General features: G+C 37.7%; 1 protein-coding gene across 2 annotated transcripts in view; it reads right to left on the minus strand.

The window, feature by feature from the left end:
• The window catches only part of SACK1B (scaffolding CK1 anchoring protein B), a 53333-nt gene that overhangs the window by 18953 nt on the left and 18808 nt on the right, over positions 1-15572 (minus strand). For both annotated transcript variants that reach the window (XM_031610918.2, XM_090136270.1), the window contains exon 3: positions 301-465. In XM_031610918.2, the coding sequence (XP_031466778.2) occupies positions 301-465 (165 nt within the window). The remainder of the gene's footprint in view (positions 1-300; positions 466-15572) is intronic.

A 15572-nucleotide genomic window follows, 5' to 3' on the forward strand; every position in this document is an offset into this window, starting at 1 on the left:
TTGCAGGTTATTTAACATAAAGCAAAAAGGTTTTCCAAACCTGGAGTATTCCTAATATATAACAACAGAAAAATGTTTTATAAATAATACATGAAAAATTATATCATTCTATCAAGTGCATGACACATGAAAAAGATAGAAGAGAGCAACATTAATAGAGAAGGTTCTGTTGAAAGTTTACCTATTTCTACTTCATAGTTAATTTGAAACAGCAGCATTTGATAATCACTTTTAAAATAATTTTAACTTTTCAGTGGGTTGCAAAGGAAAGTCCAAGCACAGGAACACAATAAGTCTTACCCTGAGCCTTTGAACTTGGCAGCCTTGTTTCTCCGTCATTTTCAGAAAGTGACCAAAGTTTGACTCATCAAGCAGGAGATACACTGCAATCCCTCTAGTAGATGCCTCTACAATTTCTCTAAAGATATCCACATCTGTAAACATATCCATAACTATGGCAATGACCTGAATAAGAAATTAAAAAAAGACACAAATTATTGTTTTATACACATATACAACTCTTCACTAAGATTTGCAGTGTACAGCTCTGATATTTTCCATGTGCTATCACTTAACTCAAGACCACTGAATTTTCTCTTTGAAAAGTCAGGCAATTGCTTGTATGACATTCACAACAAGCAGAAGACTCTGGCAAACAGATGAGCTTAGGGATGGGTGAAGGGAAAGTCAGTGGAAGGGAGGGGAGTGGGAAACAGAGCAACAGTAATACAATGACAAAAAATGGAATCATCACAATATAACTGCATAAAAGAAATTTCAGATAACACCATTTTTGTACAAGATAGTTGTTTGACCTAATCTAAATTCTGTTCTCCTTTTTCATTATTTTCTCTAAAATAACAGCTTGAGAGTTTGAAGGAGTCAGTAAGCACACAATGAAGATCTGGAGCGGTTGAAGAGGACTTCAGGATCCATACTGACTGAGTGCACATGAAGGGATGAAACTTACTCAGATGGTGAGACCTTGGTTCAAGAAGGCTAGAGAGTGCTGCACACCAGCTAATGATGTCCTTCAATCTATGGGAATAATGCAGATATTTCTGACTTTGAAAAGCAGTGTACTGCTAGTAATATTTTGGAGATGACAGACAACTGATTTATCATTAGCGAATTGAAGCATTTGAGGAAATAGCATTGGGAGAACAGCTATCTGTGTAACTTTCAAAAATAATGTTCTTATCCACTAAAGTCCTCATAAAAAGGACCAGCAAGACTTTACAGGTACAAATTCAAATCAGATTAAGTCTATCATGGGCATATGAGCAAGCTTGATAGTGACCTTGCTTTACCAATTTCACTTGTCTTTAAACTTTCTATACATGAACATTAGCAGTGCATTTGTTAAGCTACAACTGTACTTTTCGAAATAGAAGCATTTATCTTATACACAAAATTTGCTAAAGGATGTTGCACACACCCAAATAAAAGCTATGTCATCTGAATTACCTTTTCAAATCCTACCTGTGTAGAACTAGAAGATTCACTTATGCCAAATATATGGTTAGAACAAAAGAAATAGTAGTAAGAGTTGACCAATAAAAGAAAAATAACTATGTCATTAAGAAAGGTAAAAAGACAGCTCAACAATACTATTAATCTAGTAAGCACAAATAAGCAATTTACAAAGATGAGGTAGACTCTGTGTATAGATTTCCTACAATTTGGTCATAACACCACATATTTTGGTGCAGAAGGAGTTGATCTCCAGAAATTTCAGAACATTCTGTCTTCCAAGAATACTAAAGAATATTAAATTTCCTTTAATTTTCCGATTATACTGTATTTCCTTTAATTTTCCAAAATTCCTTGGGTACATTCCCCCATACTTCTGCTACTTAACAGCAGAAGTGCGCATTGAGTTTGATGAAAGTGAAACCAGTACAGTATTCAAACTCTCAAGTTCTGATTAAGGAGACCATGACCAGGCAGTTACTCCAAGATATGTATATATGTTTACTTTAAGGTCTAACATCACATACAGGGTTAGTTATTTCCTGAATCACTTTTGAAGAAAAGATTTTACTACTGTTCAACATCTGTTCCTGAAATCGCTAATCTCCACCCTGATACTTACAAGAGGAAGCTAAATGACAGTGAAATCCAGCAAGGAACGGAAAAAAATGACAGAATTCAAAGTGCAGTGATTACATCAGAAAATTGGCTATTCCACAAATTCTGTTTCTTCTGGGCATAAGATTAATGTCCTTTGTCAAGAAAATTCCCCAATACAGAACACTTGAGTGTCTTACAGTACACTTCCAGCCATTCTTATAAACTGCCATTTTCTTTCCAAAACATGTTTGTTACCTAAAAGGCAGGGGTTTCTGCAAAAGCAAGCATCAATGTTTGTAAAAGGAAATGCAGAAAGGCCATCCAACCATGCAGGGCATACTGAATAGGGGCAGCAGTTTTCAGATGAAAGCTGAAAGCACCAGGATTCTGGGAGAACTTGCCAAACATAAGAAACTCATTGTCACCCTGATCAAAAGTGGCCCTTGGGAATAATCAAACATTTCACACTTTCAGGGCAGAAGGTCTAACAGTCAGCAGAGCAGAAACACTGATATCATGCACAGACTACTGCCACTTGATTTGCAATTAGAAAAAAAGCCAAAACATTTCAATAGCAAATTAAAAGTAAAGCCAGAGCAGAAAAAAAATTTTATACTAGATTTCTTCTCTCCAGATTAAGTTTAATCATCTTAGGTTGTTACCACTGATCTTTTCTGCTTATCTTCCAACATTTTTTCAAACTGGTGAATGCTTTTCTAGGTTAAATTTTGGTTTCAATGGCATCCTTGAAGATGAAGAAAATCTACTAAGGTCAGTGAGTACAAAATTACCTCTAACACAGATGACAGTTTTATCAACTAAAATAAAGGCACCAGCAGAGCCATACACTATTTTCCTCACCTCTGTCTTGAAACTACAAATATGGCTTTCATGGTAAAAGCAGAGCTTCAAACGTTAACGTTTTATTAAAAGTTAAGTATAGGAAGAAAAATACAATTTTATTTAATAGTATTTTTATGCAAGCATTACAATGCACTTGGTAACCTGATGTATTTTACTAAATTCACACAATATCAAGTATAGTTACATTTCAAAATTTATTATCTCTAAGGTATCAGATCATTTTAATACATAGTTCTTTACATTTTTAATACCCTTTAACTCTATCCAAGTTCAGGAAAGGACACATTCCTAAAGAAGACACTAGTTATCAGTTTCATGAAAGACAGCTACATGCATACACAGTGCTGGTGAGACCACACCTCGAGTGTTCAGTTTTGGGCCCCTCACTAAAAAAAGGAAACTGAGCTGTTGGAATGTAATCATAGAAGAGCAATGAAGGGACAAGAAAACAAGACATATGAGGAGTGGCTAAGGGAATTGAGATTGTTTAGTCTGTAGAAGAGGAGGCAGACTTCATCACTCTACAACTACCTGAAAGGAAGTAGCAGTGAGGTCTCTTTTCTCAGGTGACAAGTGAGAAGTATTGAGGAAATGGCCTCACACTTAACCAGGGGAGGTTTAGATTGTATATTAGAAAGAATTTCCTCATAGAAAGTGTGGTAGGAATTGGAACAGGCTGCCCAGGGAGGCTGTGGAGTCGTGATCCTGAAATGTATGAATATGGTGCTTAGGGACATGGTTTAGTGGTAGACTTGGTAGTGTTAGATCAATGGTTGGACTTGATCTTAAGGGTCTTTTCCAATCTAAACAATTCTATGATTCTATAATTTTACTCTTTGAAGCTTAAAAGAAACACTCATAGTTGAAATTTCTTGCAAAACTAAGCAGATTATTGCAAACCAGGAATTAAAGTACACAATGACATCATGCTGTGTATTATGAGGCTGAAAATGGAGGCTGATGCACAGTTCTGTTGATCTATCATTCTATAATGGATAGTCATTACTCCTAGGACTTGCCAGTTTAGGCCAATTCACATATCCTGTGTTTACTTAAATTGATCTCACCTTCAGAAACAAACTCTGTCCAAAGGCTTATATAGAAGGAAGCTGCCCAAATTAACCCCAAAAATGCAAATGCATACATCACTAAACATCTCCTAAGCATGTCCAGAGGGAGACCAACCATTTATCTGTTCTGATAATGATAGGACAACAGAGAATTGTTTTAAATTAAAAGAAGGGAGGTTTAGATTAGATGTTAGGAGGAAATTTTTTACTCAGATTGTGGTGAGATGCTGGAACAGGATGTCCCATCCCTGGAGGTGTTCAAGGCCAAGTTGGATGGGGCCCTGAGAAGTCTGATCTAGTGGTTGGCAAACCTGCCCACAGCATGGAGTTGGAGCTGAATGGTCATTCAAATCCCTTCCAACCTTATCTATTTTATGATTCTATGATACAGTTCTAGTACTACCAGAATCAGGGATGGAGGATTTGCCCTATGAAAAATGCCTGAATGAGCTGTGCTTGCTCAATCTACAGCAAAGGCTGTTTTACTGACAACTTCATTATCCCAGTATCTCTACTCCTTTCAGAAGAACTAATTGCTATTCTTTGAGAAACGTCTTGCAGAGTGTGTCATTTAACACTTTCTTTCCTGTAAACAGTAAAAAGAGGAATCCTCTAGTGCTGCTGCTTTCTTAGGTCAGGCCTTACTGGAGACACCTACCGTGATATCAATAACCTATTAGGAAATAATGCTACAGACCTACCAACACTGCAAGAGTATTGATTTCTTGTAACCCAAGAGAGGCGTACTCCAGGCATCCTATGTCAAAAATCCATACTGCTGTGCTGTGCTTTTGAACACACCTCTGTTACTTACCTGAGGCCAGAAGAACCATTTTTTTTTTAGCAAATAATGTTGACTCTATTTTGTCAGCCTTCTCCCTGGTACTCCAGTTGAATTTTTTTTATGGTTCTAAGTTTCAGAGAGAATCTCTTTGTGGCACAGGCTTGGTGCTGCTTGAATATGGCCTTTCTGAGAGAGTAGGCAAGCAACGACCTTTGCAAAACACTGCAGAAAGAAGATACAGTATTTCACACGTCGCTGCTAGGAACAAGAGATGGGCAGCAAACGGACTGAGTGGGTTTCAGGTACCATAAAAAAAAAAAAGAGACAAATACTGTGACCAGTACAGACAGCCTTCCCAGTAGGAAGCTGAATAATATATCTATTACAAATTATCATGGTTTCCAATTACATTATGCCGTGTTTTTATACTTGGGGGTCTAGAACACAGATTGAGGTTATGCTTGCTGTAATTCACATTAGCTGTATGCAGTCAGTCACCTGATATCCATAATTTTGGGCACTGTTTCTCAACACCAGAGTGCTTCTAAGATATTCATTAAATTCATATTAATTTTCAAAATTAAACTTAACTCTGAAATGGTTTGCAAAAGGACATCCTTCCATTGCAAAAATATACTTTCAAGCCATTGTGAATTGTATCTGAATATCCTAGTCCTGGGCACGCTGAACTGCTGAGGTCTCACACAGCAAACGTAGCAGATCAGAAGTCTTGAGATGAAGTCTCAAAATATAGTATAATGAGGGAAGCCCTCCTTTGTAAACAAGAAGGTAAATACAATCACACAAACATTAATCAAACATCTGAGTATGACCCATTCTCCTACAATTACTATGGCACTGTAATGGAGCAAATACTCAGTGATTTACACTTACATAATTTCTATGAAGTTAATGTCACTACGTGCGACTTTATCATCATCAGAATTGGCTGCCTGATTTGTCTAACTTGGATCAGCAGCCAAGACCATACTCATGCCATGTACTCTGAAATATACTTCAATTATTACATTCTTTAAATGCAATTTAATGAACTGTATGGTGAAGACTGGCACTCCACAGACAGCTATACTACCTCAGAACAAGCCCTCTCAGCCATCACCATCCTCTTTGCCTCGTGCTGCTCCAAAACATTTGTGTCAGTTCTGAAGACATACAAAGTACACAGCTAAGAACTCTTCTGATGACCAAGCCATTGCTGATTGTCACGTGCCACCTGTATACCACAAGCATTTTAAAGAGAAAGCTAAGTTTAAATGGAATAAAAATTAACTTCAGTATGTCCATAAACACAAGAACTTTTCTCTGTGAAAGGTAGTTAGGTTTGCTTAGCATGAAGGAAAACTTGTAAGAAGAAAAAAAGCTGGAAAAGGGCTACTGTTTGGAAAAGAGAACTAAAAGCCAACAAGTCTCCTGCAGTACGATACAGAAAACTGATGGAAACTATTCTCCAAAAATTATGAAAACAGGGATAAAGCATTATATACAAACTTTAACTCGGTTTAATGGCCTAGGCCCATTGGCAAGGCCCAATCTGTTCTGTAGTCTGTAAGAAATATCTTAGAAAGATGTGTGATGGGGATCTTTCTAGCAACTAGTAATGGGGAAAAACATGACTGTAAAAACTGGATGAGGAGGTCAGGATTAGCTCTTTCACAAATGAAACTGAAAACAACATGGAAGAAAAGTTCTTCGAAGAGCAGATAAGACTGTCTTCTCTGAAAAGTTAATGTATAAAAGCCTTCTGCATTACCTTTCAGAAAATTACTGCTGGCTGAGCTAGGTTCTTACGTACCATATATATTGTCTTAAAATCATACCTCCAGTGTTATCACTTCAAACTCACGCACTGGTAGATTTATAGGCAGGTATCTTGCAAAATGTATGGGAGTGAGCTGCATCAATTCTATAAATGTGATCTGTATCTATGGGCTTGGTAGCTGTTATTCTGGCTGAAGGATTAGTGAGATGTCTGCCTGACTTAAGGAGGCATTACCTCACTTCAGCCAGCAGCAAAGGTGTTGATTCCTCTGCAGCTTACTTCTGCGAGGCAGTGCTGAGTTTCTGCAAGGCAGGGAGAGGAAGAGGATAGCCTGAGATTCTCTGCAGAGACTTTCCAAGAAGCATTTTAAACCTAACTGTTGGAAGGAAGGAAATAGCTTGAACATTCTGTGAAGAAACAGCTGCTGTCCAGTGACTGGCAAAGCACTAATGTGAAAAGACTTAGCAAAAACTGAAAAAATAAAGTTTATTTACCTACATCTGCAAAGAATTGTCAAGAACTGTCAAGACCGTCTGAAACAACAAACATTCACAGTGCTCAATTTTAACTCTTTCCTTCCTGCTTGTACTATTCTCATAAACATGTAAATCACTTCTGACATGTAATAAGAAAGTAGTTTTCTGTTACTAGGAACAGTAGCAGGCACAGGTCCTACAGCATGGCAGATAACACAGTGCAGAAAATCCTGGGTATTACAGAGGGAATATGTTTGAGAGGTTGCTCTGCTCCTTCAGGAGGGGGAATGACTGTTTACATGGGTTCATAGTGATAGGACAAGGGGGAACGGTTTTAAACTGAGATGGGGGAGATTTGGGTTGGATTTAAGGGGAAGGTTTTTTGCTCAGAGGGTGGTGAGGCACTGGAACAGGTTACCCAGAGGGGTTGTGGGTGCCCCATCTCTGGAGGCATTCAAGGCCAGGCTGGATGTGGCTCTGGGCAACCTGCTGTAGTGGTTGGTGACTCTGCACATAGCAGGGAGCTTGAAACTAGACAATCTTTGAGGTCCTTTTCAACCCAGGCCATTCTATGATCCTATGATTCTTCTCTTGCTGTTGAAATCCTTGCTCTGTCAGATCCCATTCTCAGTGCCGTGTGTGCTGCAGCTGGTTGGGTAGCAGGATTTTAATAATTACATTTTGCTATTCAGAATGTTCTTATTCAGTTGTTATTTTGGGAAACTGCCAAGCTTTTCCCAAGGAAAGCAAACAGAAAGGAAATGCCAGGATTTTCTGGCGGCCTATAACTCAGCTAGACCAGAATGGAAATTCACGAGGAAAATAAAAGGTACTTCTCTAGCCTCCAGCTTTCTCTATGATGAATTTCAAAGACTTGCTGCTTTAGAAATAATTTCTTATTTAAAAGAATATTAGCAGCTTTAATATGTGGGTTCTCACCAGATCCCTTACTACCTAGGGAATGTTCAGTCTACTTAAATTAATATGATAATATTAAACTTCTTATGTTAAATTTGTTTGTAAGTAGAAGCACTCAATTAAACGTGTACATTACTTAGTGACTGCCTAGGAACAAACAGTGTGTAACCATTGATAAGAAAGCCTTAATTATTTTTTTTTAAATGTCAATATTAATTAAAACATGCTTTATGCTAAACTCTTCATAAATCATACTGATTTGCTGTGCAGGACTGAAAATCTCCTGTGACACATTGGAGGCCAGTCTCAGTCTTGAATTTCAACTGAATGTTTCTAGATGGCTTGTGGCTTGTAAAGGGAAGCATGAATTTACTGCCACCTTGTCTGAAAACTCTCAGTACTTCAAACTACAAATGGCTACCATGCTTTGCCATACACAGCTAAGCACACGAGCAAAAGCTTCCTGGGAAAAAAAAAAAAACTGGGAAAACGGAGCAAAGTACAAAAACTTTATAAAGAAAACACACTAAAATTGCCCATTCAAATTGCTTCTGCTTACAAATATTTTTTAAGCCAAAGCGAACTAGTCTAGATCCCAATAACTCTGAGCGCTCTAAGATTTTCTTAAAGACATTTTAAAATACTTTGTAACTCATCAATCATTCAAAGTAAATGCCTTAGATTTCCATTAACTCAGATAACAATTCTACAAGAGATATTTTACCACCCTTAAAAATAGATTTCAGTGGGTTCCTCAGAGGAAAAATGGAATGAAGTTCTGAGTCAGCCTGCCTCCCACTGCTCCATTTAGCAGCCTCAGAAATCCTGTACAAACTAATTGTCAGCACTGAACCCCACTTCCTGGGATTTCACATATTTAAAGAAAGTAGACAATGTACAGAAAGCCACAGTTTTAATGAATATTTACAGGCTGTAGACTATAACCTATTAAAATAAGCAACATTACTTTACAGTAGGCAATTTTGCTGGCAGTTATTAATTAAACACTTGAATACAAAGATTCCCCTTAGTTAGAGGCAGATTTAGGAAGAGATGATTCAAACCAACTTTTTTGGACCGAGAAGAATAATTTTGCTTTTAAATTCTCTTATGCAAGAACTGTGCAGAGTTTGTCACATTGGAGACCTTAATAATAAATGTATGCTTCTGAAATGAAATGGGAAGAGATGAATATATAATATTCATATTTTATAAATAAGCAGCGTATTTCAAATATCGTATACAGTTCAGTTCTCCTACAAATACCTGTTTATAACTCAGAATAAAAAAAATCCAGTGAAACACAACAATATTGCTCAGCTGTTTAATACTGCCTGGAATCCCTTGTTACATATAGGAATGAATATGTACTACAGATACATTGCAAATACCAAAAAAAAAAAAAAAAAAAAAATCAGAAAAGACAGGCAAGGGCATAAGGCAGAGAGTGGAAAGAGCACGTTCATGGTAGGCCCTGGAAAATAAAAGGGTAGATGAAGCGTTTCAAAAACAATACCTTTTTAAAAAATGTTTCTAAGAGCAGAGAGATTTTGGTCAATTTAAGTCAGGACATAAACTTGACAAGTTTCAGACTTGCTTGCAGTTCGAAAAGATAGACTTTTGAATGCATATACGCAGCATGTTAACTGCAATCTGCAAGAATATCTCGGTGATGGTCTATTAAACATTTTTAGTATGCAAAAAAAAAATCATACAGGTGTGATGCACTTGCAAACTTTCCAAAAGAAAACAAATCTATTTTGGTGTTCAGTATACATTTAAAAAATATATATCTAATTGCTGTATTTCAAATTAGTGGAAGTCTAAAGACCAATGACCATTACCTGATTATACTCAACACTGAGAAACAATTCATAATTATATAATTAGTTGTTGAAGGTTAGCCATCCATAGTTACTCAAAATCTCTTCTTCTAACAGGTAAATTTTCTATGGAAAACTGCTGGTGAAACTGTCTGGGAGAGATACGTGGAAGAAAAACAGGAATAAAACTGGAAAGGAAGTGCTTTCACAAGGAATTTTTAGATGACCGCAGAATCACAGCCGATAGGAGAACCAATTCGGGTTGAAAACCTCCCTTAGTTTACTGAATATTAAAGGTAGCATGAAACTGAAAAAAGTAGTTCTCAACAGAGGCTAGAGATGATGTTCTTGTTTCATAGAGTTAATATGGTACATTACAATCCATTAGCATTTTTTGACAGTAAATCAAAACCTCTTCTTCTAAAAGGTAAATTTCCTATGGAAAACTGCTTGTGAAACTGTCTGGGTAGTTTACACCTCAGCAAGGGAATTCCCTGGTGTTTAATATACAGCTGAGTATCAAGGAAATCCCACAACACTGAAACAGCCTTTTATGCTCAATGTTCAAATACAGTTCAATGCCCCAGGTGGTTGTTTGGCCTGACTCCTGGTCAGAAAACCAAAACAACATTCAATGAATACAGAAATAAAGACTACTCAATAGGGAAGGGTAAGTGGGGAAAATGTCATTTCAAATATTGCACATTTCATCCTGTTTCAAGATTACAGCTTTTGCACTCGACTTCATCTGTTAGATTAAAATGTCAGTAATAGACACTTTAGGCATACATTTAAGGGCTACCTGGTTAATGGACAGAAGTTAAAAGCAGTTGTCCTAGGAGAACATTATGACAGGATGGAAGTATTTATAGACATTAAATATTTTCATACTGATGTGACAGAAGTGCAAGCAAGATCATTATAATTTACAGATTATTATGGCCTACTTCCTGTTCCCCCACCTCCTTCCCTTCATTCTCTCTCCCTTCCCTTCTCTCACTAATTTCAAGCCCCATACATCGATCAAATTCTGTTTAAAAAGCACCATGCAAGAAATAATATGGCAGCGAAAACTAGAAATACAGACAGTTGAAACTGCTTAAATTTACTGGTGACAGATCAGTTATGGGCTAATAAGAAGGAAAATCATTGATCCTCCTGAACAAATAGAAGAGGATGATTATTGACAAGTTTCCTCAGGGCTTAACTGACAAATTCTCTGTTCATCCTATATGGATATCCTACAGAGTCATCTTTAAAATTTTTCTAGTTCAGCTACATGACCCAATAAAATACTTTTATAAATAAAATTACTATCCCTGCACAAACACCTATGGTAACATTTGTGTTAAGAAAAGCAAGACCAGTGACATCAGATCAGCATTTTGCAACATACATTACAGACTAATATACATCTGCATGTGCCTGCATGGCACATCCTTACCAGATAAACAAACAGCCAGTCAGATGACTTTAACCACTTATTTTCTTTAACAGGGTGTTGCTAAGTAGAGCTCAGTCCTCCTTTGTTTTGCTTAGGAACCTTCACTGCTATCAAGGAGAAACTCCTTGTGCCACCTGCTTATAGAGCAGCTGCAGTTAATGGTGCAACATGTTTTAATGACCACATGCTGGCTGCCTGCATCTCAATTTTACCTATTTTAAAGACAGTTTGTGAAACTAATTAATTAATTATTGTCTGCAAAGCATGTTGAGACCTCAGGTGAAATCTATTACCTTGGCATGCCTATTTATTACAGATCAGATGAAAATGGAAGAATAATTACAGACTAGCGTGAAAGCTTCAGCAGAATGTCCTAAAGATAAGAAAAGATTAACTTAGTTACTAAGTAATTATACGCAGCTTTTCAGGAGAAAAAATATATATATAAATTTGAGTATTATGCACATTACCAACTGGAGCAAGATGTCTGAAATAGCAGGGAAGCAATTTAAGTAAAAAAGCTCAAACCTCTGATGGAGCAAACAAGTGAAGCAGACAAGCAGTTCTAGAACCTTGTAGACCCTGGATAGTAAATGGGAACTGAAGTAGCAAACAAAATTTCTTGATCAAGTACAACAATTGAATAAAGGAAAAAACAGAGGAATTGCAATTAAAATGATTACTACTTAAAAGAGTGATAATTTCAATAATAATGTTATTCTTTAAAATACTGTATTTTTAAAAACTTGAATGTTTAAATCCCCTGAAAAGTTTTTAAGAGAAATATGGTAATTCTTGTCTAAAGGCAAATCTTCCGAAAAAAATGAGACATTTGAGGGAGCTTCCAGTCAACAGATAAGAAGAAACTCTCATTAGGAGTGCTGAGCCCTGCTTTCCTGCAAGTGGCCAAACATCTGTCTGTTGAAAGGGAAGCAATGAATTAATTCCTTGGTTTTGTTTGCTTCTGCATGCACGGACTTCACTTTCCCCAGTAACCTGTCTTTATCTCAACCCATGAGTTCTCACACCTTTACCTTCTTTCCCCAGCGAGAAGCTGGGTGGTGCCAAGCTGCCTACTGTGGTTGAACCACAACAGAAACTAACAGAAGCAAGTTAAAAAAAGAAAACCCTTTCTTATTTATTTCTGCAAGGCTTTTTTTGAACTGATATTTTGGTCTCAATGTGGGCTCAATTTTGAATCTTTGTCAGAAAAGTCATACAGCTTAATAATAATCTTTGTGACTTTGTTTCCTGGTATATCCATCAGCTTTCACTGATATGCATACAGGTCCTCAGCGAGGCCACAGGAAAAATATTAATTCATCATTTGCAGTTTGGTTCCATAGTAATGCAAAATCACAGGAAATATTTTTTGGCCTTTATGGTACAATCAGATCAGGTAGCCTTGCTGAGCAGATATAACTTCGCATATGCGTAAACATGAGAGTTAGGGAAGATAAAGAATCAATTCACTTGTGTTGACACCAAAAACAGAAGCACTTTCCTAATTGTAGGGAATAAAAACAGAAACACCACTGAATAAGACACACAGAGACCTACATTAAGCCACATTCTGGTGGAAAATTTGCTCTCGAAAAATGTGCTAAGCATGGTAAATAGCGTAATATGCTACTTGACTTGTATTGAAATAAGGATGAAGATGAGAACCTGGAATACCCCAATGGAGGAGACATGAAAAATTTATTCCAAGAACACTTTGGAAAGTAACTGCCTTTTGATGTAAACTAGTACCTTTCATATAAACATTTCTTCTTATGAAGTGCCTCTCTGATCTCAAAAAAGAGCTTCTCTTGAGTAACTCACAAATTCATGCCAGTAGGGCTCCCTGCACCAGGCTGCTATGCATTCTCTGCATATGCACTGCTAAAAAATCACACTTTCTACAACAGTTTGTATGTGTGCACTTACACTGACTAAAAAAGACATTCAAATGTTTGCCTCTTTCCTTTAGATAAAAAATAAAAACAACATTATATAAAAGTGCAGAAAAAAACCCAGCACTTGTTTCTGATGTAATAACAAGTGGCTTTTCACCTTCTTTCTTTGTGGCCAGCAGGGAGAGGGAGGTGATTGTCCATCTCTACTCAGCTCCTGTGAGGCCCCATCTGGAGTACTGCATCCAGGCCTGGGGCCCCCAGTACAGGGAGGAAGTGGAGCTCTTGGAATGGCTCCAGAGGAAGGCCTCTAAGATGATCAGAGGGCTGGAGCATCTCTCCTATGAAAAAAAGTTGAGGGAACTAGGCTTGTTTAGCTTAGAGAAGAGAAGGCTCCAGGGAGAACTCACTATGGCCTTCCAGTACTTGAAGGGAGCGTATAAATAGGAGGGGGAACAACTGTTTATGACGGTGGATTGTAATAGGACAATGGGGAATGGTTTTAAGCTGAGACAGGGTTAGATGTTAGGAGGAAGTTTTTCACCCAGAGGGTGGTGAGGCACTGGAACAGGTTGCCCAAGGAGGCTGTGGATGCCCCATCCCTGGAGGCATTCAAGGCCAGGCTGGATGTGGCTCTGGGCAGCCTGGTCTGGTGGTTGGCGACCCTGCACATAGCAGGGGGGTTGAAAGTCGATGATCACTGTGGTCCTTTTCTACCCAGGTCATTCTTTAATTCTATGATTCTATGATTCTTGCTGATGTAAAAATGCTTACAGCTATAAAGAGCCTTCCCATGTTCTGAAGCTGCTGCCAGGTGCTGGTCCATCCGCATGTACTATAGCTCTGAGGCACAGCTTTCAGGCAGGAATCTTTCATGCAGCGCATTATTTTGGTCAATCATGAGTAGTAGGTGATAGTTGAAAAATATTTTTGACATTTATCAGTGATAAAGAATATGATCTATATCATCTTAATTGAGGCAAAACTAGCTGTTTTGTTGGTGGGTTTTTTTTGTTTGTTTTTGTTTTGTGCAGAGGAACAAGTGTCAGGCATACGACAGGTAAGATTTTCCTTATGTTTACCTGACTGACTAAGTACATGCTGAAATGTAGCCTAAATCAAAAACAGTATTTCCAGAGAACAACAAAGTTATCTTCTTGTGTCTGGCATCTGCATGGAAGGAATAATGTAACAGAAAGGAATGGCAGAATGTGATCCAGAAGTAGGGGAGTGAACTGTCCTCCACATTTTATTTGGATAAGACTGAAGTATTTCTGCTTGAATGCTGAGAAGAGCAAACGACCTCATGGGCAAGAACAAACATTGAAAAGATTAAAGCAAATTTAAAGTACTACAAACTCTTGAGAAGGTGGATTCTAGATTAAGCTCTCGATGCTGTGCTTGCTATTCCCAGTATGAGTGCCCCATACTATGCACGTCTTCACAAATCACTCTGAGCTAATATCAACATTTATAGATGGGAACTTCTATGTTTAATTTCTGTGGTATTAGAGAACATAAACTTCTGAAAAAGTCTAAATAATTTGCCATAAGATAAATAGGAAGTTTATGTCCTAAAAGGAATTTGCGTGCCACTCTTCCAAGTTCTACACCTATGTTTTTAATTTTTTTTTTTAATGTAAAAGGTATTTGCATGGGACTAAGAAAGCATTCTAGCATTTTAGCTAGTTCTAGAGGATATTAGCATAGGAATACATTTTAAATATCTACAGCCTTCTAAATCATTCCTTACATAACTATAAAATTAAAACTTATTGAAGTCTGCTACCTTCTGCCATAAAAGACTTAGCAAATCTACCAGAAAAATAAGCAGCTTTTTGAATTCCTCTTAAATTACTCGCAATAACACTTAAGTAGCTATTGAAAGCTTTTCATATGTAAAACTCAAACCGCTTCATAAATGTGGGAATAACACTATTACATCTACTTTTATCTGGGAAACCACAAATGGACAGGGTGTGTGCATGCGTGTCACACCACTGTTCTGTGCAGGGACATCTGACTCAGCCCTGGTTCATTACTTTTAGAGCTGGAAGCAGCCTGGTCACGCTAACACTAAGCTCTGGTGAGGTGAACCGCCCAGCATCTTGGGAATCTGCTCGCTGCACTTGACCATGCCATGTATACAAATCCTCAGAGCCCTGTGCATTTGCAGCTATGTTGAGCACCCCAGTCCCTGTGAAAGCAGTTCCCGCAGCCATGCCACTGAAGAGCCCAGCTGAGCCCCCTAGTCCTGCATTTGCAATCCTCTTTACCCTCTGGCTTACTGTCATGTCAGGTGATGAGATGCACAGACACAAAGCTCAGGCATGGCTGGCCTGGACTTGCAGAATGGGTTTCTCCAAGCAAATTTCATAATTTAGAGAAAAGGAATAGTACCCAATAGTTCCCAATCTTTGAGCAGTTACGGGTTAGATACCCAAT

Source organism: Phasianus colchicus, chromosome 2 (genome assembly GCF_987193195.1).
Source record: "Phasianus colchicus chromosome 2, bPhaCol1.hap1.1, whole genome shotgun sequence".
Taxonomy (NCBI): domain Eukaryota; kingdom Metazoa; phylum Chordata; class Aves; order Galliformes; family Phasianidae; genus Phasianus; species Phasianus colchicus.